Source organism: Manis pentadactyla, chromosome 4, assembly GCF_030020395.1.
Source record: "Manis pentadactyla isolate mManPen7 chromosome 4, mManPen7.hap1, whole genome shotgun sequence".
In the NCBI taxonomy this organism is placed as follows: Eukaryota; Metazoa; Chordata; class Mammalia; order Pholidota; family Manidae; genus Manis; species Manis pentadactyla.
The window spans coordinates 147,842,497-147,868,277 of record NC_080022.1 but is presented as its reverse complement, the minus strand read 5'-3'; the positions used below and the strand labels follow the sequence as shown (position 1 = coordinate 147,868,277).

At 53.3% G+C, this 25,781-nt stretch overlaps 1 protein-coding gene and 1 long non-coding RNA gene across 2 annotated transcripts; one reads left to right on the top strand and one right to left on the bottom strand.

Annotated features, from left to right (window-relative positions):
* Window positions 1–1,457: 1,457 nt before the first annotated feature.
* LOC130683483 (uncharacterized) lies at window positions 1,458–12,912 on the top strand. The gene is made up of 2 exons (XR_008997249.1): window positions 1,458–1,576; window positions 10,644–12,912. It is a non-coding gene; the product is annotated as an uncharacterized LOC130683483 (long non-coding RNA).
* On the bottom strand, window positions 2,565–23,603 carry SLC13A2 (solute carrier family 13 member 2). Its single transcript, XM_036927868.2, has 12 exons — window positions 23,480–23,603; window positions 10,124–10,252; window positions 9,235–9,371; window positions 8,941–9,146; window positions 8,227–8,407; window positions 7,999–8,121; window positions 6,093–6,311; window positions 5,760–5,848; window positions 5,372–5,493; window positions 4,127–4,288; window positions 3,353–3,490; window positions 2,565–2,898 (listed from the first exon to the last, which is right to left on the bottom strand). Exons 1-12 carry the CDS (start codon window positions 23,579–23,581, stop codon window positions 2,731–2,733), a joined length of 1,776 nt encoding a protein of 591 aa, XP_036783763.1. The 5' UTR covers window positions 23,582–23,603; the 3' UTR covers window positions 2,565–2,730.
* Between the last annotated feature and the right edge of the window lie 2,178 nt (window positions 23,604–25,781).

Sequence of the window (25,781 nt, the reverse complement as noted above, 5' to 3'; positions counted from 1 at the left end):
GGGCAGGAGAAAACAGTAGGAGTTGACTCAGAAATCTGAGCCTATCTGCTGAGCCTAAAGGTGACATTGGTTCAAGGTCACACAGCAACCACGCATAGCATCCTGGAAAGGGGCTTTGGGGGCAGCTTGTCTAACTTCTCCTTCCAGGAACAAGAAGCCCCCCCACCCCCATGCTTCTGATTCATTCATTCTTACAACCATCCCTGTGCCAGGCCTTGTGCTAGGAAACCAGGGACACAGCTGCCCCAGAAAAGACTATCCCATGTCATTTCTGGCCGCATCAATTCTCTCTAGCAATGGGGAGCTCACTACCATAGACGTCTTGAGTCGTGGCACTGTGTAAATTCAGGAGAGAGACACCCAAAGGTCCTTGTTACTTTCCTGGGAGCGGTGGGGGAAGGCATGCGGGTGCCCAGGCAAAGAGGGCACAGACCCCATCCACCTGCCACAGTCTGGAGTGTGTGCAGGACGGGCTGAGCAGCTAGGCTGCCTGCACAAACCTGACCTGGGCTTACAGGCCCTTCCTTCAAAGACTGGCTCAGTCTGTGCCACTTTATTGCCCTGCTAATGACAGTGATTAGACCAGCAGGTGCCACCTGCCTCCAATCCACCCTTCTGCCTTCTGAGGAGGATGGTTTCTGAGCACCTGGAGGAGGTCTGTCCTCTGAGCTCTGCCAGGGCACCCACCACAACTAATCCTTCAACCCTCAAGCTAGTTTTCAACCCCCTCTTCCCCCCAGAAGGCAGGGCCAGCCCAGTCCTCATCCTCTGGGATGGCTGTGGGACCTCAGTCCACATCTGGCCTCCTCTGAGCAGGACTGGGAGGAAGTGGGGAGGAGTGAAGGGGAGCTGAAAAGAGTGGGCAGGGGCATGTGCCCCTGAGAAGCACACCTACCTCTTTCCCAGCCAGGGCTGGACTGTGGGTACCCAACCAGGGGCTAGGAGAGGACAGGAGCAGCGGGTCCTCCTTGAGGACGGGGTTGGGCTGCAACTCAGGAGCCCACTGCATTGCAGGTAAACCACTGGAGGAGTCGCACATTCTGGGCCTGGCCCACCCCTAAATGCTGTCGCCTAGGGCCTTGGGGGGTCCTAGTATGGGTCTGGGTGGGAGCTGTGATTTATGACTGTGCTTCATGAGTGAGGAATGCCAGCTGGGGGGCCGGGGTGGGGGCAGAGCCACTTGCCTGACACTGCTCAGTCTGCTGGCTGTCTGGCATGTCCCGTCAGGATCCCCTGTCCCCTGAGGACAGCCATGTTCTCGCCATGCAGCAGCCCCCTCCCACCCCCATCGAGCCCCCTGCTCTGGGAGTACTGAGTGAAGGCCCAGCCCAGGGGGAATCCAGAATTAAATCCTTTGTGGTTTTCTCTCCTCACAACTCAGCCCCCTTTTTTACTGAGCATGAGAGTGATGGCAAATATCTTTTTTCTCCCACCTCAGCGGGTGTGAACTAGGCGACTCTTGGAAAAATCCACCTGGATGAACTCGAGGCTTACGTGCCACCAGACCCAGTGAGAAGACAGGATTGATACAAAAATGAACTTCCAGCCAGGAAGCTGCTCCCAGAATGGATGACAGGTGTGGTATCATCATTCTCCACGGCCTCCCTCCACCTGGCCTGATAAATGAAAACTCTGGCATTCATGAAGGTGGGAGTCAGAATGGGGGAGCAGAACGATCCAGGGCATTGTCTGGTCCTGGACCCTGGAGGCCATGCCACTTTTGAGCCTGTTCCTGTGAGTCTCACCTGCATCTTTCTTGCTGCAGGCTGCCTTTTGGGGTGAGGGTCTGTCTTTCTGGGTACCTAGCACGGGTCAGCCTGCCGCCCCTGGTGGGACTGGTTTTTCCAGCCAGAGGAAGGGTCTGTGAAGAACTGGCAGGGGCAGAGGGTTTTATGTAAATGCCCAGGGAGTGCTCTGGGAATGGAGAGGCTGGTTTTCCCAAAGACACGCAGGGACTGGCAGATCCCAATTAGCTGGGCTCGGTGATGTCAGTGCTGCTTTCCTGGGTGGCTGCGCCCACTCCGATTGGCCTTGGCAGGGGTTCCTGGCCACTACCTACCCCCTGGGTGGGAGAAGTGCCAAGGGGGCCCCCACGCAGGACCGAGGCCAGGTCCCCTCCCACGATGCTCCCCATCCTGGGGCCCGAACCGTGTGGTGCACCAGCCCCAGAAAGCATGGCGAGAAACTATCCCAGACTCTACTGAAAAAGACTTTAATGAGGCTAATATTGGAACCCTCCCCCCAAACCTGAGAGGCTGGGGAGACCTCAGTACACTGGGCCAGGCCCAGAGGCTGTTGCCAGGGCACCTGCTGAGATGCCCTGCTCCCCAGGCCATCCCAGCCCTAAGTTTCAATAAATATAGTACAAAGGGGCCTGGTCACCCACCAAGTCTGGGAGATGAAGACTTGGGGAGCCAGAGAAGGCATGTTGCATTGTCTGTGAACTCACACATGTGCACTGTCATGTTTGACACCCAGGCTTCTGTGCCCCCTTCTAAGGCACCCTCAGATGACATACCATTCTCTCACACACACACACACACACACACACACACACACACACACGCACACACACACACGATGGAGTGTGCACCCCTTCCTTACAGACACACATGAGGTTATGTATACATGTGCCTTTCTCTCATTGTTTGGCTTGGAGCCTGGGCGTCCTCCCCAGCTCGGAGGAGGAGTGGGTGGGTCTTCCTGGTCTTGCCCGGATTATACCCTGATCTAGGGGCTAAGTGTCGTGTTTGCCTGGCTGACCGTGCAGTTGGCTGTGGAGTTGGAGAGGGCCCAGGAGGGGAAGGTGTACAGGTTGAAGACAGGGAAGCTCCAGCTGTTGATGGCGAGTGTGATGACCAGCACCCCGAGTATGTTGAGCAGGAATCCCGCCCGGGCCTGGTGTGAGGAGAGCGGTTTGAGTGAGCAGGGGCTGAGCTGGGCCGCATGCACCCCTTAGGCATTTGTAGGCCCTCTGGAGCTCTCCCTGGGAAGTCCTCCCTTTGGTTGGACCTGCAGCAGTGGCCATGCCCTTACCCTTGCTTTATTCCCCGTGCTAACGGAGAAGGGCAGCTCCTTAGGAATGCCTCGGGCACTTGGCCTTGTCCTCTCTCAGTCCATCTCCCTGGGTGTGGGGTGTCTGGTACCTTGGAGCCTTCCCTAAATTCCTCACCCCTCCTCTCCCTCTCACATGGTCTGGGGCGCGCAGGGCCTGAAGATGCTCCACCTGGGGATCATGACCCAAGCCCCGTCGCTTTCCCCCCTCCCCCGGACAGGGCCCAGTCTCAACTCTGAGAATCTCACTGGCTTTAGCCTGCTCTGTGGTCCACCGGCAGGTGCCCCTGCCACTCACCATGTCAGACACTTTGAGGCCTCCGAAAGAGAAAACGATGGCGTTGGGCGGGGTGGCCACAGGCAGCATGAAGGCCAGGGAGGCGGCCAGAGTGCAGGGGAGCATGATATAGAGAGGGTGGAGGCAGATAGCCTGAGCCTAGAGGGGTAGATGGAGGGGCAGGCTTGACCTCAGACCACACTCCAGAAGGAAAGCCACGGCCCCAATACTCTTGCTCCTCCTCTTTGAAGGACCAACCCCCCTCCCCCAACATGTACTCTGGCCATGAACCCACCACTTCTGCCAGGAGGCCCTGGTGACCTGGGAAGGGCCCCTTGACCTCTCTGGAGGGGATGAGTGTGTGCCCTGCCCTGTGGGGCGTGGTGAGGGGAGGGGACCATAAAACAGATCTCAAAGGGGCAGGAGGTGTCATCAAAGGCTGCGGGAATGCGCCTGGGGAGGAAGGGGCTAGGCACGCTCCGGGGAGCAATTTCATCCCAACACCTCAGGAACGACCAGAACAAGGGCTAGACTGGGGAGGTGGGTGAGGCCACCAGCAGCCCCGTCAAGATACTCAAGGGGTGACATCACCAGGGATGGGGTGAGTCAGGGGTCGGAGGTCCTTGGAGACCAAGGTAGCTGAAGATCCTGGGAAAGGGTGGAAGGAAGCTCAGTGGTCCACTCCCAGAAAGGAGAGGAGGTACAGACAGGTCACTCTGACCCACAGGTGGGGTCCCTGGGTAGGGGTAGGCAGGATGGCTGCCTGGAGGTGGTGTGTCTGCAGGGCCAGCTCACCATGGAGGCCAGAATGGGCAGGAAGAGGGTGGTAGTGGCCACGTTGCTGGTGCACTCGGTGAAGGCGGCAACTAGGAGGGAGAGGATGAAGGCAATGGCAGGAGACGGCACGTTCTGCAGTGGGGTCAGCTTGTCACCCAGCCACTCTGACAGGCCTGATCGCTGTGGGCAGAGGAAGTGGTGTGTGAGAGGCTGGGCACCCTGAGGCCCCAGAGTCCCCTGCTGAGGCTCTGGGAGGGTCCTGCTCCTTCTCACACCTCTCCAGAGTCTTCAGACTCAAGGGCAGCTTGGGAGGCAAGATAAGACCCAGCTAGAACTAAGGGGCCCCTCTCTTGCTCTTGAAGAACAGTTGGTGTGCAAAGAAGGGTCAGATGAGAAATTAGAAGACAGGGGCAAAGGGCTTGCTTGGGAAACCTGTGACTTGGTGGGAGTGAAGACCTTTGACCACATTTACTCTACTCTCTCAACCTCTCTCAGGAGGTCCCCAGCCAACCTTAGCCCTCTGCTGGCCCCCACCAGCCCCAGCTCAGCTCCTGGCAAGGAGGGAGAAGGGGGAAGGGCCCTGGTAGAGGCTGAGAAAGGCTGACAAGGCTCAGTCCACAGGGTCAGAAGATCTCCAAAGTCTTGCCCTGCCCATGTCTGTAATGCCAGATTGTGAACCCAGGGGAGCTGGGACTGGGTCTCAGCATGCTGCCCACCCAGCACCCAGCACAGCGCTTGGCACAGTGGCAAATGTCTAATGGATGAACTAACCTGGGAACCCAAGAGCCCCAGGCACCAATCCCTGACCCAGGGAAGCTGCCTCCTGTCTGTGCAGTGAATGAGCTTAGTGGGAACACGGAGGCCCGGGGTGGGAGTGGGGGCGGGGGTGCAGGTTCAGGGATGGAGGACCCCAGAGCCTGGCTGCGTGTGATCATGGCGCCCTCTGTCGGCGGCGGCAGGTAGTCCGCGTCAACCCCAGGATGGGTAGTCCCTAATAGCCCCTGCCCACCAGAGAATCCTGCCTCCCCTTTGGTTTTGATAACCTGCTGGGGAGAGGCCCCTATGGCTTGTGTTTCCTCCCCGCCCTCACCCCCGCTTCCGGATGGGGGTTTAACTCGTCTCTCCAGCAGGTGCCAAGGCTCTGCCCACCAGGGGCTCCCTCGTGGGCATCAGATCTCCCCTGGGAGGGATAGAAGCAGGGCCTCTCTTTCCCCATCATGAGGTCTCCTTCAAACAGGCTGGGGTGGGGCAAGGGTCTCTCACCTCACTGCCCTTGGCGAGGGCAAAGCCTCCACCAAGCAGCAGCACAATATTCCAGGGCATCTTCTCATTCACCGTCTTCCAGTTAAGGAGAGCAGGAGGGGCCTTCAGCCTCCCTGGTTTTTCTACACCCCAAGCAGAGTTGGATAAGTTACCAGAGCCAGCAGGCTTTCCCTTCCCTCCGCTTGGGGCCTCTCTGTATGCGTCCCTATCAGAGCTTAATTCACATGGGAGAGGGTCCCTCAATTCTGCAGCTTTGTCCCTGCGTCTTTGTGCCTTTGCCAAATCACCCCAACCTCTCTGGGCTTTGGCTACTCCTGCTAAGTGTGGCTGAAGGTACATTCCATGCCAGAAGACAGGGGCTGTTCCCTGTCCCAGTTCAGGTGTTTACCTGGATCCTGAGTCAGCCCTGGGATCTTGGAGGGCAGGATGAACATAATTATGCTGATGAAAATGGCCACTGTCCCATCAGACACCATGCTGTGGGAAGCGCAGGAAGGGCAGGCTTAGTGGCTCAGGACTGTTCGGGGGTCACAGCATGGAGGGATTGTTGAAAGGAGCCTCTTTTATAGATGCACCAACCCCTCCTGGCAAGCCTCTTGCAAGCCTCCTCTTGCCCCCAAGCAGTGTTACCTTTTATTCTGCACTGTGGGCCCTGCTCCCTTCCCTCCTCCCTTAGCCAGGTGAGCCCCAGAAATATTCCTACTCCCCCCAGTAGGCTCACCTATTTCCATCAGCATCAGAAAAAGCCAGGTTGCCCCATCCAGGGAAAAAGCCTGGCTCCCGGGTGAACCAGAGCAGTACCAAGATGATGAAAAGGACGGTGACAGCCTTCTCTGCAAAGCTCATGGGACCCAGCAGCCTGTGTTGGGTTTGGATGATCTGGACGGCTGCCCGCTCTTGCTCCTGTGCCTTTCCCCCGATGGCGAAGTTCTTCCGGAAGCTGCAGGCAGAGGGACAGGGCTCATGAGGCCCTTGCACGGGTCAGGAGAGCAGGGACCTCTGAGTATTGTGATGTAAATACTGAGGCCTGCAGAGTCCACCTCAAGGTTGCTACTCTAAGGCGCTGGACCCACCCAAGGTTCTGGAGGAAGAGCAGAGGGTTCTCAGGAGGCTGCGGCTCTTATTTAGCAGAGGCCAGGCTGGAGCTGGAGGGCCCGGGTTTCCCCATGCTCAGCCTTACTCCATCTGCCCCATTGACCCCTGTCCCTCCAGGGGTTCTCCTGTGCTGAGCCCTCCCTAGTCCAGACTGAGGCGGCTTCATAGGTCTGGATTCCATGCCTTCTTCTGGCCCTGACACTGCTCCCCTTCTCCCACAGCCTCTCAGGAACTCCTCTGCTCCCTCTCCCACCTGCTCTGGGCATCCCGGGCCGGCCTGAGCCGCAGCCACATCATCCGCAGAGGCACGGGAGGCTGTAGCCCACTGCCATGTGCTGCTCTCTTAACTTGTGTTGACTTTTAACTTTTCATTTGAGCAAATTTCAACTCCCCTGCTGCACGGAACGTTCCTCAAGGGCAAAGACCATGTTTCCCCATCTTTGATGCTCCCTTGGGGTGTGGCACTGTGCTGGTCTCTTGTATGACCACCTTGCCTTGTCACAGCCCCCAACCTTAATCCAGCCTCCTGTACCTGCTCTGCTCAAGCAGTTTTTGCAAAGTATAGCAACAACGCTTAAAAACTTCCAGTGGCTCCCCACTGCCTGAGCAGGAAGGGCAGATACTATGAGACCACTCCTAGTGCCACTCCAGTATTCATAACAGACATTTCTAACTAATCCCAGACTCAATTCCAGCTAGCCCTAGCAAGCTCTCATGCGATTTTCAACTCAGACCTCTAGTGACTACCAGTAATCCCAAAGTTAGAAATAAGAATAAAATCTATTTATTATTACTTTTGGCTTCACGGCAAGGTCCAAACTCTTCATAATCTTCCCCTGCCTACTTGTCCAACTTCATTCCCTACTAGTCCTTTTTGCTCTTTATGTTTCAGCCGCACAGAGCTCGGGTTCCACCAAACACATGCTCTTTTTTTTGCCTCTGAGCCTTTGTACAAGCTGTTCCTGCTACCCGGAATGCCTTTACTCCATTCCCTACCTCTGACTTAGTTCTGCAAGATTCCCAGGACCCTTCTGGCATCTCCACTGTCCTGGGCTGTTCTCCCACCATATTGTCATCACCCATTAGATGGTGAGCTCCAGGGACAGGGACTGTGCTAATGTCTTCTAGTAGTCCCAGTGCTTGGCACAGGGCCAGGCATACAGCAGGAGCACAATAAATGCTTTGTCACTGACCCTGCCCAGTGTGTGCTCCCTAAGCACTTACTGAAGGACTGTGGAGCATTGTGGAATGGGACCTGGCCTGGGCATCAGGAGATCTGTTTTTCAATCCCAGCAGAGACAAATCTAGCTGTGTTCAAAGCCTCGGTTTTCTCACCTGCTGAATGGTAATTCTCTCTGCCCAGTAATTCCCTGAAGTGGGGCCCAAGGGCACAGTGGGGCCTTGGGAGGGAGGAGCTTTCTCAATGGGATGGTGATTATATCCTTTTCCACAATGGCAACCTTGTACCCAAGTGGGAACTCCAGGGGGTAAGGGCAGGCATCTGGGCTGCTCCCAGCCACGCCACCACTTACTTGAACCCCAGGAAGAGGATCTGCAGCCACAGCCAGGCAAGGAGCAGCAAGATGACCATGGCGGGGAAGGCAAAGCCGAACCAGGAGGCAAAGTTCACCGTGTTGGCATTTTTGGGGAAGAGCCTGAAGGGGGATGTGGGCTGCTGAGTGATGTCACCCAGTTACCACCGAGTCGCACTGGCTCCCCATGGAGAGTGCAGAGCCCACCTGCCACCCGCGGTCACTCACGAATTGACCTGGCCTTGCAGCACCAGGTTGGGTGTGGTGCCCGTCAGCGTGGCGATGCCCCCGATGCTGGCAGAGTAGCACACACACAGGCTCATGCCCTGGTTAAAGCGGAGCTGCTCCTGGTTCTGCGGTGCCCTCGGCTCTGAAGGAGCAGGTGGGCCCGGGTGGGCTTGCCCGTTACCTGGAAACAAGGGAGAGCCCAGCTGGGAGCACGGCTGGAGCTCCATGGCCTCCGGGGGAACCTTGTCAGTGAGCAGCCTGCACCCTGGCTTTGGGGAGGACAGAGGTTGCCTCCAGGTCTGCAAGGGCCAGCACTCTCTGGAGCCTCAGGCTGGAAGGACCTTAGACACCATCTGGCCCAACCTCTCTTAAGAGAAGGAAACAGGCACAGAGAAGGAAAAAGGATTATGCAAACAGAGCATGAAGATTGGAGCCTGCAGCCCTGACGGCCCACCCAGACAGACTCCAGCTTGCTGCTTGCCAGCGTGACCCAGCATCTTGGTCCGCCCAGGACTGAAGGGATCCCAGCACATGGTACTTTTCCTTTTAAAACAGGGAGGTCCTGGGCAAACCAGGGCAAGCTGGTCACTGCTCTTTGTCTCTCCCTCTTCTCTCCCTAAGTGCTCCAAGATGAGCACTCCTGTCACGGAGGCCATCTCAGACCCTCCCAGGGGGCCAAGGGAATGGGGCAGGATCCAGCCGCATCTCTCTCACCAAGCTTGGTCACTTCCTTCTGGGAAGTTGGTTCCTGGAGTTCGAGGGCGGGGTTGTCACTGCCACCCTTAGCGTCCTTGTCCATGGGCACCTTGTACAGCTGCTCCAGGACGGCGTGTGCGATGGGCACCATCATGGCTGTGGTGGCCGTGTTGCTGATCCACATGGACAGGAAGGCTGTGACCAACATGAAGCCCAGGATCAACCTAGGGATGGACAGAGGGACACTTCAGGGAGTGGATACCCAGCATGCCACCCGCCCAGGGTCTCAGGTCCTGGTTTGTAAGAACTCACAGGGCAGGCCGCACCCCAATGATGAGGAGCACGTGGAGGGCGATGCGTTTGTGGAGATTCCAGTGCTCCACAGCGATGGCCACCATCAGCCCCCCGACGAACAGGATGTTGGTGTCTGTAAAGTACTCAGTGCAGACCTGGAGGGCAGGCACAGCTCAGAGGCAGGAAGGGGTCTCCCTTGTGCTCCAGGGCTTAGGGGGTCCATTCACTGACATTCCCACAAACAGAGGTTGGTCCACTGGGCTCTCAGAGCCAAACGGAAATGGTCTTTGGATTTTCCACCATGTAGTACTTAAGCAGATTTCTCTCTTCCTGCCAAAGTCACTCTTTTTCCCCTTAGGAATGACCGGGAGTTAATCTAGCCTGTTTCCACTTACATTTTCAGGCCGTGGACTGGAAGATAGAAACTTTATTGTTGTTTCTAGAAACTAGAACAATGGTTCTCAAAGTGTGGCCCCTGAGTCAGCAGCATCATCAACCTGGAACTTGCTGGAAATGAAAAGTTTTGGCCCTGCCCCAGAGATACCGAATCAGAAATGCTGGGGTTGGGTCCAGCAATGTGTTTCAACTAGCCCTGCACATAGTCCTGAGGCATGTCACGTCTCAGAACCACTGAACTAGAAAAAAGCTCTTCAACTGTTTTTCAAGACCCCTTTTCTTGGGTCACCAGGCCTTTCCACCCAAGCCCAACTGCTCCCACTTTGAGGAAACTGTTGACACCAGCCATGCACTCGGTGTTTCTAGAATGTTCTCCCCATTGTCTTCCAGCTGACTCCTCCCTCAGAGCTCTCTGACCTGTATGCTTAGGCAGGGACCTGTCTTCCATGTGCCCCACCTGTGATAAGGCTTCCTGGTCACCAGTGTCCTAGGGCGGCATGGGGAGGCTTACCTCGGAGGCATCCATTATGCCCATCATGGGGAACAGGATGATGGGGAAGAGGGCGGTGACGGCCAGGGGCAGAGCCTCCGTGCACCAGAGGAGCGCCATGAGGATGATGGCATAAGCACAGTAGGCTTCCTGCGGGTGGGAGGGGGGCAGCAGAGCTGTTGGAGGGGGCGGACCTGGGTCCCAGGGTCATGTCACCTCCTGCCCGCAGAGAAAACAGGCATGGGGAGAACCTGTGAAATCCAATCTTGATTTCTGAGCTCAAGGTCCATTTCAAAATAGAAATAAAAAGGCAAGGCACTCAGCACCTTGTCTTTGACCTTGGGGAGCATAGACATCATAATCCAGTCACACTGGAGGGGCCCAGGTAAGGATCCCTAGATGAGATGGGAGTTCATCTAGATGAGACCAGGGCCTGGCCAATGTGGACCCCTTCCAGATGCCCTGGTCTTCGCTGACTTTATCAGATTCTGTAACAATATACTTATTTGTATGACGATTTAGTATTTGTTCCCTCTGCTAGGAGGTGAGCTCCCTGTGGACAGAGTCAGTTTGTGGCTTCTGGATCCTTGTTGCTCAGGACCCAGCAGGCTCAGAGCAAATCTTTTCTGAATGAATGAATCGTTTTGGGAAGTGGCCGAGGGGCGCTTTCCAGAAATCCTGGCATGACCACTGCATCGCACAACTCCAGGAGGGGCCATTCTCATTTACAGAAGACCTGGAAGCTTCCCCATCACTGCACTATAGGAGGGATTGTGGGGTAAACCCTGAGTCATAGTCTTACCAGTCTTTGGGTACCAGAGACCCCCTTTCTCTCATGAGGTCCACAAGCCTAGAGAGACCTGACCTCAGGCCTGGGAGGGGACCTGGGGTTGCAACGGAAGTCAACAGTCAGCCCCAGACGTCAGGGACCCACCCTCCTCGACAGAGCCTCTCCGCAGGGCTGAGGAGGAAGGGGGGAAATAATTAACCAGAAGGAAGCCTCCAGGGGCGAAGGTGCCCACATCCAAGCCTCCTGGGGCACCAGCCCACTCTGTTTGCCAAAGGAAGGTGCTGCATGAAGTGACAGTAGGGCACGGAGGCCCATCCTCACTTGCGCATCCCAGCTGCCTTGCCCCCTCTTGTTTTTTCCACCTGGCTAGGTACAGGCTAGGCTCTCTCCTCAGTACCTTATGCCCTTAGGACCTTGAAGCTTGGGGAGAGTCCCTAGGGATGCCTGGGGGACGAGGAAGCCACCGTTTATGGAGCAGCCCAGGAGCTGGGTGTTTTCCTGTTTGCTGTTACCCAAAGCGCCAACAACCATTAAGGTGGGTGTGGTGGTCCCAGGTTACAGTGAACACCAGAGGGTAAGTGGCTTGCTCAGGGTCAGTGAACCAGGGAGTGGCAGAGCCAGGCTGGAACCCTGGACTGCCTAACTCCAGGAGCATTCCTTGCTCTCTGAAACGGCGGCTGGAGGGGTGCGCGCACAGTCCGCAGAGCCCAGTCTGTCTGATGCCAGGCCCGCTTTCTTGCTAGGTAACTTCCACCACCGTCCTCCACCCTGGACGTGAACTCAAGGGGTGGGGCCACCTTGACCCTCGCCCAGAGACCCGCCCCTCCTCCTCCCCCACAGGAGGCCGATTCTGCTGAAGCTGCTGTTTCCTGTACTGAGCTTCTCATGGGAACAATTGCATGACCAGTTACTTATCCTCCCCTGGGGCTAAGGGCAAGCCAGTCCCCCAACACCCAACCCTGTCACCCCAGAATTCTCTAGCCAGAGACGAGGAGGACGCTGGGGCGGGCAGTCTGCTGATTCAAGAAGAAAGCCCTGCTGACGACAGCGGAGGGTTCCTGAGGGCTTCTCTGTGCCAGGCATTGTGCTCTACCCACCTCAGATGTTTTCTAATCACATTTAGCTGCTCTGTGAAGTAATGCTATTGTTCCCATTTCACAGAAGAAGAAACAAAGGTGCAAGTAAATTAAGTAAATGCCTCCACATCCTACAAACAGCAAGTGAGAAAGCCGGGGCACCTGGTAACGGAGCCTCAGCTTTTACCTTTACCCTAAGCAGGGTCCCTTGCGGTTGAGGGATGTCCTCCAGACCGGGGCTCTCTGGGACCAGTTAGCTGCTCTGGGCTGAACTGGGGCTCTGAATCCACAGAGCTCTCTCCTCAGGGTCCCGCACTTCCTGCTGCCAGGCTCTCAGCAAGTCCCTTAATTTCTGAGACCCCCTTTCCTCCCGCCAAAGGGCGCAGTTAGCCATCCAGTTTGCCCAGCGGGTTCAGTCTATGACTCCCCTACCCCTTCACAGCTTCCCTGCGCCCCTCTCCACATGTCTGTCTGTCTCTGGATCAGAACCCTAAAACGGTTTCAGTTTCAAAGTTCATTCCAGAAGGCTCCTCTGCCCCCGGTGGCTCTGGCCCCGGGTCCCCATTCCTACCCCTCTGGGCAGTCTCTCCAGCTGTAGCAATGACTTGCTGTCCTGCTCTTCCTGGGTCATGGGGTTCTTAACTGGGGCGTGGAATTCTGAGGACTTTCTGAGGGAAAACTTGTTCATTTTTTTTGGCTAACATCTAACTGAGGTCATAAACCTGGGCAGCAAAATCATACTGCTGTTAATGGTACCCTGGGTGCTTTGATGCCACATAACTGACTGTGACTGTCAGCTCTCAGGTACTTGCAAAGAGTAGTTGTCACGGTTCTCTCAAATGTAGCCTGAAATATTGTTTACATCCATCACAGGTTTTGAGATTACAGACGTTACCGTACCAACACTAGATCCAAGTTATTTAATGAATAAAGAAGCATCTCTAGTTTTGAGTCAGTTCATTTTTTCATATATATTTTTTTAAAGTCAATTGGTATAATGTGAACTGTTTTTCTTTTTTTTTTTTTTTTTAGAGGGCATATCTTATATTTATTGATCAAATGGTTGTTAACAACAATAAAATTCTGTATAGGGGGTTCAATGCACAATCATTAATCAACCCCAAGCCTAATTCTCAACAGTCTCCAATCTTCTAAAGTATAACAAACAAGTTCTTACATGGTGAACAAATTCCTACATAGTGAATAAGTTCTTACATGGTGAACAGTGCAAGGGCAGTCATCACAGAAACTTTCGGTTTTAATCACACATTATGAACTATAAACAATCAGGTCAAATATGAATATTCGTTTGATTTTTATACTTGATTTATATGTGGATCCCACATTTCTCCCTTTATTATTATTATTATTATTATTTTAAATAAAATGCTGAAGTGGTAGGTAGATGTAAGATAAAGGTAGAAAACTTAGTTTAGTGTTGTAAGAGAGCAAATGTAGATGATCAGGTGTGTGCCTGTAGACTATGCGTTAATCCAAGCTAGACAAGGGCAGATTTTTTCATATTTTTATGACTGTATTTCAAAATGATTGGTTTCTTTGGTAATCCTATGTGTTTTATTTTGTGCATTTCAAAACAGAGTTCTGAGAAAGTCCCACAGCCTTCCCCAGGCAGCCCAAGGCATCCTGGCTCAGAAATGGGTGCAAATCCCTGCCGAAAGGCAAAGGAAAAGAAAATACTTATTGAGTGTGCACTACTGTGGCTTCCCTGAGTCACCTCGGGAACTTCTAAATGCCCAGGCTCCTTTCATGTGGAATCGGTCTCTGGGTGGGAGCAGGGGTCTCTGCAGGCCCGGCATGTGATGTGAGTCACAGTGGAGAATTCACAATGGTCACGCAGGCCCGGTGGGCGCCTTGCTCTCATTTCACCCTTGCATCGTCCAGAGACAGTGGTTCTCATAACCCACACAGAGCACTGAGACAACTGAGACTCAGGGAAGTATTGCCTTGTGGACATTTGCTGTTGAAGCTCGGAGGGCCTGGGTTTGAGGTTAGGAGCTGTGTGTGTTCTGAGGGCCCCCCAGGTCAGATGCCGGCCCCTCAGGTACTCCTGGGGCAGGGACCCAGGGATCCTTTCTCTTGGGCCCAGCAATGTGCCCAATTCCAAGGTCAGTATCCCCAGCTTTAGAAGTAGAGACTCAGGGAACAGACCTGACCTCCCAGGCCACCCCAGTACCCTCTGCCTAGTAGTGCAGGTCTCTGGAGCTTGGGCCGGCCAAGCTCAGCGGGCAGCCTGTGGCCCAGGACCTCAGCGGACTTACACCCTGGCGGCTGGCTGTTCCCCAGGACCGCCGCACTGCAGAGCTCCGGTGGGAGCTGGGCAGGGCACAGCGTGCACTGCTGCCTCCTGGAGCTCGGATACCACCAGTGTAGAGTTTTCTGCCTCTGTCACTACCTCGTCCTTCCCCAGGCCAACATGATAGATGTTGCCAGCTCTGTATCCAACTGTGAAATTTACTTTTCCCTCAGAATCTGTTATGTCCTGAGGTCAGGGGCTGTGTCCCTTTCATGTCTGTGTCTCCAGTCCCTGGTTCTTTTGCTGGTGCTGACCTGGGTGTATAAATCCTCCTTTCCCACATGTGCCACCCCTAGCTGCTGCCCTAGGAAGCCACCCCATCAGATCCCATTCTTCTCCACTGCCAGGCAGTCCTTGCTATTGGGAGCCCAGTTGGGGGCAGGCACTGGGCCTCCTACCTGTTCATCAGACACTCATTCAACAAACACCCCTCCACTCCAGGTCTCTGGGACCATTGGTTTTACACCTCAAATGCTCCCATTTACTTCTGTCCAGCTCTGGGTCACCAGCCTGGTCCAAGCCCCAGCACCCATCACCAAGACTCCTGCAAGGCCTCCTTATCCACCTCCTAGTTTCCTCTCTTGCCTCTGAAAACTCTTCTTTGCTGCAGCCAGAGTGATCTCAAGGCACCAATCTGTTTAATCCACCCCCAAGGCCCCACCACTCAAACCCTTCAGGTCTTTCCACTGCTCTTAGGAAAGTTTGGGGCTGGTCTCTGCCTCTCCTCCTTGCTCTCTCTGTTCCAGCCACACTAGCCCTCTTTCGGTTCCTCAAATACTCCATCCTCCCTGCAGCCATAGGGCCTTTGTACATAATTTCCTCTCTTCCCTCCTCACTTTGCTTAGTTGATGTCTGCTCAAACATTTAGTTTCATGACTTCTTGATGACTATCAATCTTGGTCATTAGAGTGTACGCTTCAGGGAGCAGGGTCCAAGTCTGTTTCTGCTTACCTGAGCAGGATGCCTGGTACCTGGACCTCGCTGACACACCGAGTGAATGAGTGAATGTGTTAGGCATCAGGGATACAGACATGAGGGAAGCCCAGCCCTGGCTCTCAGGGAGTCTGAGGGCCCTGTGTAGGTGGGCTGCTCTGCAAAGCTAACAGTGGATGGAAGAGAGAAACCATCAGAGGGTTTCCAAACCCCAAGCTGGCAGCTTGTTTCTTTTGCATGGGAACATAGGTCCGAGGTCAAAAAACCTGAGTGCCCAGACCCAGCTTTCTTGCTGTGTGTCCTTGGGCAAGTTACTTAACCTCTCTCAGCTTTGGTGTTTTTGTTTGTTTATTTTGTTTTTGTTTTTTTGGTAAGGAACACAGCATTTCCAGGTACACACACATTTATCTCCTTAGTGCAGTGTCCTTATCTACAAATAGGAATCTACAAAGACTAACACCTTGCTGGATTATGATGAGAATGAAGGATGTACATTGGTAGGGATAAGCTTTGAAGGACTGTAGAAGGCAGTGAGCAGATGGCAGTGGTGGCTCGGGGTGAGAAATGTGCTGCCAGCCTGCTAAAGAACCAGGGTGGATGCATGAAGCGCAAGTGGAGATCATGGCGCCAGGGAACCCAAGGCAGACTCTGAACCCTGGGTGTGGGTAAGGTGTGGGCCCTGTGGACATTGTGGCCTTTACCCACCCTGGACACAGAGCAGCCTGTGGCTGTTGGGTAGCAGCAAATAGGCCCATGGATGGTCTTGGTGGCACACAACTTACTCCCTGGTGATTGAAGGTTAACCCAGGGGTGGGGATGGGCTGGCACACACAGGTCACTCCCACTGCCCCTCTGCCCTTGGCGAGTAGGGACGCTGCAGACAGTGAGCACTCTTGGGCCTGGGGAGTGAGGTGAGGCACTAGGTGGCAGCCTGCCAACCACCACCACAAGAGAGAGACCAGAGAGGTGTTCCCAGAGGAGATGGGACCCCCTGCCCTCAGCCCCCTCTGTCTGGGCTGAGGAAGGCTTCCAGAGGGGACACTGAGTCAGTGGGTGCTGAGGGACAAATAGGAGTTCAGTGGGTGGGTGGGCAAAAGGTGTTGCAGAGAGGGAGTAAGCACAGAGGGAACTGACTGAGATGTGAAAGATCAAGATGCACCCTCAGAGAGGTGTGATGCTTGGAAAGAGCCTTGTCTGCCCTGAGGGGGATATAGGACTTTATCTGGAAGACAGGGGTGAAAAGGGAAAGCTCTTGAAGGGTTTTAAATGGAGAAAAGGACACGGTCAGTTGGTGTTTCTATTAAAAGATTACATGGATGCTACCATAGACTGTTTTTTGAGATACATGCACATGTGTTTGCATCTACTTAGGAAAAATCTCTGACTCAGGGATTCTTACCCTGCACTGGAATCCCCTTGGCAACCTATGAAACCTTCCAACCCCTTCTTAGAATTATGCTTTTAAATTCACTAAAGAAAATGCATAAAATTATGAAGGAAACCAATTATATTGAAATAGTTATCAAAATATGAAAAAATGGGTTAGAGAGTGATATATATGACTCTTAACTAATGAGACCTTCACTGGCTAACTTCAAAGTCATGATTAACATAAACAATATTACAAGGTACCTCCAACAACTCTAATGCAATGTGAAAATAACCAGGATTTCTGCTCATGGCAAAGTCAAAGGTATCATTAATACTACTGTGGTGTGTTGTCTACAATCCTAACAGAATGAAATGCAAAATTTTCCTCAGAGGTCATTCACAATAAAATGTTATTTTTTTCCATCCAAGTTCACAAACCACCCCCCGCCTCTGAATTCTCCTCATAGACCCTCAAGGATGAGGAGTCCCTGCCCAGAGGGACATATACTGTGCTGGCCACTGAGACTGCCCTTGGGGAGGGGCAGAGGGTGGGAGGGGACCTCTCCATTTCACTCTTTTGTGCTGTTAAATTTTGGATGATGTGCCTGTGTCACCTAATTCAATAAATAAATATTCTAAAGATGAAAATAGGGAGCTGACACCTGCTATAGTGGAGGACGAATTGCAAGCCTCAGTCTGGAAGGCTGGGAGGCCGTGCTGGGTGCCCAGTGGAGAGACAGCGTGCCCAGAGCAGGTCATGGCAGTGGAGATGGAGAGAGAGGACAGACTCCAGAGAAGTTAGGAGACAGAAGGCAGAGGGTTTGGGAAGGAAGAGTGAGAGGAGGAAGACTCCCAGGCGCCCGTCCTGGATGTCTGGGTGCATGGCGGTGACCGCAAGCAGCGGAGCCAGGCTGAAGGGACGCGGGGAAGGACGGGCAGAGTGGGCTGGCTGTGTGTGTGAGATCCTTCCCAGGAAGAAGAGGCACATGTCAAAGGCCTAATACCTTTGAAAGACTGAATATACAAAGGGGACAATGGCCAGTCCATATATAAAAAAAGTGTTCCTACAATCTCGGCAGCAAGCAGCTGGGGCAGCCAAAGCACAACTTCTGTAGCAGGCGCCCCAGACAGTCAGGAGTTGCTCAGTGACTGCCAGCTCCTTGAATTTTTGCCCCCCACCACTCTCTACCCCCACTTCCAAACACAGAACCAGTGAAAGTCAAATACAAAAGTCAAATGTGCTCCCTAACTGATCACTCGCTCCTAGTGAGTCCCCCTCCAGCTTCCCCCTGCCAACAGCGTCCATGCGGGTGCACCTGAAGTCTTCCCTTTCTCCACCCCAAAGGGTCCCCACCAGTGGCCTGCCTTTGAGACTCTGATAAAAGCAAGCTATGCACTCCCTTCCTATCCTTTGCCTGATCTCATTTGGGGAAATCTTTGTTTATTTCCACGCCTTAATGTGAATGAGTTTGTTGTATCATCTTCTGCTCTAAGAGGCCAAAGAGAAACAATAAGCCTGTGGGTGTCAATAAAGGTGGGGAACACAGTCCTGACATCACAATTTGGGCTGGGGCCAGGCCTGCCTGTGTCCACTCGGGAGCAAAACAGCAGGTAGGAGCCCCCTGAGCAAAGCATCCCCACGGCAGCCCTGGGCCTCTCCACTGGATTATATCCAGGAAACTGTCATGTTGAAGATTCTATTCTGCTTCCCCATTCCTGACCTTTGCCTTTGATAAGCATAGGCCTGATTTGGTAATCCAGGAGCAAAGTCCAAGTTGGGGAACTTGTCTCTCTATTCCAGGGATCCCTCTGGCCTTGGAGGCCGGCTCCTTCTTTTAATACAACTCCCAGGCACCCAGAGGCCAGAAAACCTGTCTCCACACAATCCCAGTGCAGCCAGCAACCACCCTGAGGGCTGGCTCCAGCGGGGGTGACAGACACACCCCACCTTCCTGTTTCAAAGGTGGGCACACCAAGGCCCTCATGGGGATAACAGCCCATTTGAACAGAAGAAGTTATCTATGGAAAAGAAGGCAGACATCTATACAGTGTCCAAGGCTAGTTAACTTTCCCAGGGACCAGGAATTCAGACAAGAGACAGAGGGCACAGAGGACCATTGTTTCCTGAGCCCTGGGTGCCAGGCACTCTGTGTACACAGGTTATTTCCTTTCATCCTGACGGCAGCTCCTTAGAGGTGAGAGGCTTAGAGAGGCTTGATAAGGTCACTCAGCTGTACATGCTATACAGTGGGTTTGGACCCACTCTGTCAAGCTCCAAAGTCCCTGTTTTGTTCTCTGCACTCTGCCTTCTCCACCAAGAGCCAGGAAGTCTTGAAACACAGAGGCGGGCCCAGGAACTGAGGTGTAAACTCCCTGGACAGTCTTCACACCCACAGTAAATTGCCATCCCTGGGGCTCAGGAATAACTTGCAGAAAGAGTATTTCTGTTACACAGGTTTGAATACATGAGCGTGTGTACATGCACTGTTCTCATATTCCAGGAGTGCAGGTGATTCTGATTAAGAAATTCTGCCTTTGTTTTTTCTGTAGATACACTCTGGATTTCAGCTAAATTCTGTTCTAGCAAACGTTGTGTCCCTGGGAGACTGTTTACAGATGGTCCCAGTTGGCCCTGGGAGGCATTTGCATTTTTTATTGTAATTTGCTAGCTGTTTGACACCTGAGCATAAAATGCTCATGGCCCTCAGCATAAAACCCTCACTCCTTCCCCTGGCCTTGCAGGGCTAACAGTGGCAGACCTCTCCCCACCTCTCTAAACTTAACTTAGGCCGTCTCTCCTTACTCAGGCCCATGCCACACTGGCTGGTTTTCTCTCCACCTTGCCAAGCTCACCCCTGGCCCTGGACCTTTTCACTGCATGTTGTCTGCTTCACCCAGAGCTGCGCTTAGCTAGCTCTTACTTGCCATTGAGGTCCTAGGGCAAATATCACCGCCCGAGGAGGCCTTCCCTGAGTACCCCACTTAGAGTACCCTCCCCAAGCCATAGTCACAACCTGCTATGTAGTTTTCACTGCACGGACGGTTTTGGGGTCTCTCTTCCCTATTTCCCCCCCTGTGCCTAAACAGCACCTGTCACATAGTACATATTCCCTAATAAATGAATGAATGGACGAATGAATGAATAGCATAAGGTGTCTGGCACAATCATGGTGCTTCTTCACTGTCTGGTTGCTGGGCTAGGGAGCAATGAGAAGGCCTCAGGCCCCACTGCCCCCATCTGCTGGGACCGCTGGAGGATCACAAGCATTTCAAAGATTCTCTTGCGATTCCTTGGACACACCCTCCTATTCCCAGCCCCTATTCCCAGCCCTGATGCCTTGGCTCCTGCAGCTCCCTTTCACGTCACCCTCCACAGATGCCTCTGACTCTTGGGAGCTCACTCAGCCTTCAGAGCCCAACTCAAATACCACCTGCTTTGCACTGACTTATTGGAAGAAATCAGTGTCTTAGTTGGAAGAGTTTTCTCCCTCCTCCGAGCTCTTGCAGATTTCTGGTGATACCTCTGAGCAACATGTTCCTCTACACTGAAAGCAACCTGAAGACATAACATCTGTTCCTTTTCTGGTAACCCTCAGTACAGAGCAAAGCTCAACAGACGTCCCAAACTGAATGACAGTGGAAGGACGGGCTGATGGCTGACTCGATGTGACGGTAGATGGCCCAAGAGGTGACTCACACAGGGCCACCAGCCCGTATCCCTGGACAGCCTCAAGCAGAGATCCTAAGACCAGGGTCCAGTTAGGTTCCAGTCTAGCTGGGACTTTAGGCAACTTACTTTACCACTCTAGGCCTTATTTCATGTCTGAAATAGAGATGATAGTAGTAAGCTCATAGTAACTCAGAGGAAATGGAAAGAAATAAATGGGTTAGTGCTTTGAAGTGCTTGACACAATGACTAGCACATAAAATAAAACTCAGTAAAAATCAACAATTATTATATGGACACAAGTCTGATCCTAGTCTGGACTCCTCCTTCCCCCTGCAGGGGTTAAGGGCTTGGGGTAAGTAAGCTCAGGGACTCCCTGCAGAGAGCAGAGACTCAGGACCAGGTCCTCTTTGCCCACATTCACACATTCATCCATTCATTTGACAGGTATTGGTTGAGCACCTACTATGTGCCAGGCACTGGGGGTTCTGCATGAAAAAAGACCAAGTCTTTGCCCTCATGGGGCCTACATTCTAGCACAGGAGCCAGAGTGTAAATAGCAAATAAATACACAATTTCAGGTAGTGAAAGCTCTTTAAATAAAAAACAGTGTTTTGCAATAGAGAGTGACTGGGGGAGGGCAGAGAAGTCTTTTATAAGGAGAAGGATTTAAGCTGAAACCTGAGGAATGAGAAGGGGGCATCTGGGAAAAAAACATTCCAGGCAGGGAGGTGAGCAATTTGAGGAACAGAGAGAGAGAAAGCTGGTCAGGCTGGACACCAGTGAACCAGGGGTAGCATGTGGGACACAGGGACTGAGGATCTGTAGGATGGTGCCCTAGGGACACAGGGCTACCCTAAGAGGCTTGGATTTTATTTTAAGTTTGATGGGAAGCCTGTGTGGGGTTTTAGGCAGGGTAGTGACATGAACATATGTTTTGAAAAGACCATCCTGGCAGCTGGGTGAAGGGTAATCTGGAGAGCAGTAAGATGGGAGAGAAACGATGGCAGCTTGGGTCAGAGTGGAGGCAGAGGAAAGGGATTCCTTTTGGAGTATTTTGGGGAAATGAGTCAGGAGGACTTGCTGGTATGCATGGAAATGAGGGAAAGAGAGGAAACAGGAAGGGCTCCAAGACAGAGGATTACCAAGTATCTCGAACCATATATCCTGATGGGTAGAACCGCAGGCAATGCTGGAACAAGATGGGCCATCAGGGTTTCCGTTTGGACATGTCAAAGTGTATGCTGGTTAAAAGAAAACCTTCAGGTGGAAGTGTTCAGTGTTAGTTGCATAAATTCAAGTTTGGAGGCTGGGGCTGGAGTTACAGATGAGAGACTTGTCTGCAGAGAGACACCTTTTAAAGCAGGAGACGGCAAAGGATCACCAAAGGGGAGAGCAACAATATGAAGGAGGAACCAGGAGGGAAACCAGGAGGAGGGGTCACCAAAGCTGAAAGAAGACAGCACTGCAAAGGGGGGGTGGGGAGCTGTGACAGATGCTTCTGTGGGGCTGAGGAAGGTGCACACAGGTCGGGGCTTTGGTAGCATGGAGGCTGATGGGGACTTGAGGAGAGCCCCATAGGCCGGTAGAGTCTTGAAAACCCTTGAGAGGGGCTGGTATCCAGGGCCCCAGCGGAGGGCTGGACTCCACTGATAGGACCAGGGACAGTTCATCTGAGTCGGGGTGGGGAGGCGGCAGGACTGGGTGCAGCAAGGGAAGACAGGGCTCCTGGCACGGAGTGCTCCTTCCAGGAGGCATAGCTTCTCGTAATCCAGGCTTTCCTGTGTGTTACCCTGGGCAATTACTGAATCTTTCTGGGCTGTACTTTCCTGGGGATTAAAATAGGAATTACAGTCCCTGTCTGTTCTCCTTCCTGGGGTTAGCACGCTTGGTCTAGCCTATTAAAAACCCAGTCGGATGTGGTGGGGACTTGATGATGGGGGGAGTCTAGTAACCATAATGTTGCTCATGTAATTGTAGATTAATGATACCAAAAACAAAAAACAAAAAAAAAACACCCCAATCGGATGGGTTTCCAGCACAGAGGTGCCACCAGCATTGGCCCTAGCTGGGGGCTGTCTCAGAGGTCTGCCAGGCCGTAACAATTGTCCAATGCCGGGGGCCCGAGGGCTGTGCTGGGCACTTCCAGTCCTTTGCCCCTTGGCACACCAGGAGCCAAAAGCCTGCCCTGACTTCCCTCTCTGTGCCAAAAAGAACGGGGTTCACCCCCTGAACCAGGATTCTGTTTCAGCCTTTAGGAGGCAGTGGGGTGGAGAAGACAGCACTGGCTTTGGACTGGACCACACCCCCAGCTCCGCCACCTCCTATTTGTGTGAGTTGCCAGGTGGAGGTTTACTGTGACTCTGAGACTCAAGGCCCTCCTCCTGGAGCAACCCTTCCCAAAGCCCCGTGCTAAGTTTAGATTTATAATTTCATATTCTTTTATTTGCAAGTGGGCTCCCAAAGTGTACAGTACCTGAGCTCCACGAACCAGGATCTGCCCAGGATTTTGAGTACGTGACTTAACCTTATTTCTACCCATCTGTAAAATGGAACAGTCAGACCTGCCTCATAAGATGGGGCAAGGGTTCCTGGGTTCCTGGTACAGAGCTGCTGGTGGGGGGCTTTCATGAATGGGAGCTGACTCCGGCTGCTTGGGGTGAGGTGGGGGGGCAGGAGGCAGGGGTACCTTCCCCTCCATCCAGGGTATGGTGTCTCTGGTGCCCGTTGTCAGGGTCCTCTCCTTCACTTCCCACCCTTCCCGGGCTGCAGACTTAGCCCCTGGGATCACAGTTGAGCTCCTCTTTCTGTTTACACTCTTAAAGGCACAGACTGCCTGAGGTCAGCTTCCTCCTACTCCCCTTCCATCCCTCTCCGGCAGCTAGCCTCATTCGTGACCCGCGGAGCCCAGCCCAGGGCTGGGTGGGCACAGAGGACGCAGATGAGCCCATCTTCACGTTCTTTGTGGAATGGCTTCCTGTCTCCCAAGGCGGTAGATTTCAAGGGCACCTAAGCAGTTCACATGAGGTTCCTACTACTGGGTGCCAAGCAAAAGCCCCCTTAGTTCTTAAACCTCAGCCCTCAAGACCAGGAGGTTAGAGCCTTACTTCCAGGCTAGGACAGAAGAGTATATTATGCTGGTCCTGAGGGTGCCCCGACCCTGGCCCAGACAGTCCTTCCCCTGCCCCCTAGGAGCTTGTCTGTGCCCAGAACCCCAAGTCCTTACCTTGGTGCGGATGACGATGGGCAGAGGCAGCAGGAAAATGGGCAGGAAGAACACAGTGAGGTAGGAGCGATAAGCCCAGAGGCCCTGCCAGCAGGTGGCCATGGCGCAGACCCACAAGGGCTCAGGAACAAGTTCGAAGCAGGTAAGTAGCCGGGACAGGCTTATAAAGCCGGCTGAGTGTTAACCATTGACCCACCCTGGCAATCAGAGTGTTTTTGGAGCCTGGGAGATGAGAGTAAGGAGGAGGGACCTGCCGGAGTTGTAAAGATCAGTAAAACTCTGCAAAGAAAGGGAGGAGGCAAGATGAAGGAATAAAAGCTTCAAGTTCTTTCAATAGGTTAAACCCAGGGTTAACTCCTCCTGTGTGTGGAGGCTGCTCAGGGCTGCCACTAGGGGAGCTGAAGAAGGACCGGTGCCCGGGAAGCCCCATTGCTGGCCTCGAGGGGCAAGACCTACAGCCTCCTACCCAGTCCAGCCCCACCTCGCTTTTACTCCCCAGAAGTCAGGTTCTCGGCTGCGCAGTTTATACAGAACCTGGGTGGGGCAGCCCTGCCTGCAGAGATGCCCTGCCCTCTCGGAGTTTCCAATCTAGGATTACAGGCAGCCAAGACCTGGAGCAAGTCCTCCTCCTCCTTGCAGGTTTCAAGGAAACTGTCACAGTCACTGCTGACTATCTCTTACTTACTGTGTGACACTGATTCCCTGACTTAACCTCTCAGAATAGCCACTTCCTTGTCCTGCTGTAATACCTTCCTATTCTGAGGCTCAAATTAGACAACCTCTGGTATGTTGATGGGTAGTTAAGTATACAATAAAAAAAGGTAGTCTTTTGAAGTTCTTCCTGGCCCCACACTCCTGCCCTAAATTCTCATGGAGGTCCAGTAAACATTGTCTCATAATTTATTTTGGACACACGTTCAATCTCTCTATTTATCCATCATCCACCCATCCATCCATTTATCCACCTACCAAACAAGTATCTGGCCTTGCTTATATATGCTTATCCCTGTGCTCTAAGGATGCAGAGATTACAATGCAGCCAGAAATAGTTAACATTTGTTCAGCATTTAGTACAAGCTAATTAGAGTATTATTTGCTCTATACAACCTCACCATGAGTTAGGAGGTGTCATTATTCTATTTCACAGGTGGAGCAACTGAGGCCCCAGGACACAGAGCCATCCAGAATTCAAGCCTCCTTTGTCAGGGTTTGGGGAAGTCCAAACCAGTATGGGCGCTCCAGGTAAAAGGAGGCCCCTAGGAGTAAAAGTGCTCCTGGAGAAGGTGGCATCTAAGCTAAGGCTTGCAAGTTGAGTTTAATTTAGCTACAAGGTGATGGAGGGTCACAGGCATTGGAGGGAACAGTCAGCTAAGGCCTGGAGGGTGGCGTGCATGTGTCTGCATCAGAAGGGCTGGTTGTCTGTCTAGCCAGAGCCTCTGTCTCTTGGTACCCTCCCCCCAACCCCCATACACACAACAGAAGCTCAATCCATATTTCTGCTGATTCTCAGAGCAGGGTGACCTGACTGTGCCAGGGTAAGAAGTCAGGGTATTCGGGAGAATGATTCAGGAAGGAGACACAGCCTGAGCAGAGGTGCGGAACCATGGTGGAGCTGAGAGAACAAAAGATTCTGTGGGATTGGAACACGGTCTGGTGGGGGCAGGACTGAGAGCCGAGAACCACATTTCCAGGGTGCGTGACAGGGTGGCATGGGTTGTCCACCGATGAGATACTCCTGGGGCCAGTGAGGCCTGTGCCAGAATGACCCCCAGTGCCCTCCACAGGGTGGGCAGCGAGCTAGAGGTGGGTCGAAGTCAGGACTCCTGGGGCCCCAGGCTGGGTGGGAAGCTACAGTAAGAGACGACAGGCTAGCCACACCCATGCCTCCAGCCAGACTGTGGCCCCTCCAGTCCTCCACAGCCAACCTGCCACCTGCTCAGGGCAAGGTGAAGAAGGGTCAGGAGGGACAGGATTAGACAGAGAGTTTTGGATGCCCAAGACAATACCCCGATTCTGTCTCACCTTGGAGGAGGCCTGAGGCTTTGGAAAAGCCACCAGGGGAGCAGGGCTCCGCCTCCCTCAGAGGAACAGCTACTAGGTCTATAACCTGCATCCCACTTAACCCAACTCTCTACACCAACCCTGTGATGTAGGCTCAGAGCAGTGAAGTTACTTGCCCAGGGTCACACAGCTTGTGAGTAACTGGGAGAGAACCCAGATTCATATCTAAGCATGTCCATGCTCTTTGCCCAGCCCATCCTAGGCCTCTGTGATGGCATGGGGACGTAACTCAGTGTTTCCA

Excerpts from the sequence above, each read along its gene's own strand:
- SLC13A2 (XM_036927868.2), bottom strand. The coding sequence starts at position 23,581 with ATGGCCACCTGCTGGCAGGGCCTCTGGGCTTATCGCTCCTACCTCACT. Across the intron at positions 8,408-8,940 it reads GAAGGAAGTGACCAAGCTTG|GTAACGGGCAAGCCCACCCG; the intron begins GTGAGAGAGATG and ends CCTTGTTTCCAG. Across the intron at positions 6,312-7,998 it reads ATCCTCTTCCTGGGGTTCAA|CTTCCGGAAGAACTTCGCCA; the intron begins GTAAGTGGTGGC and ends CTCTGCCTGCAG.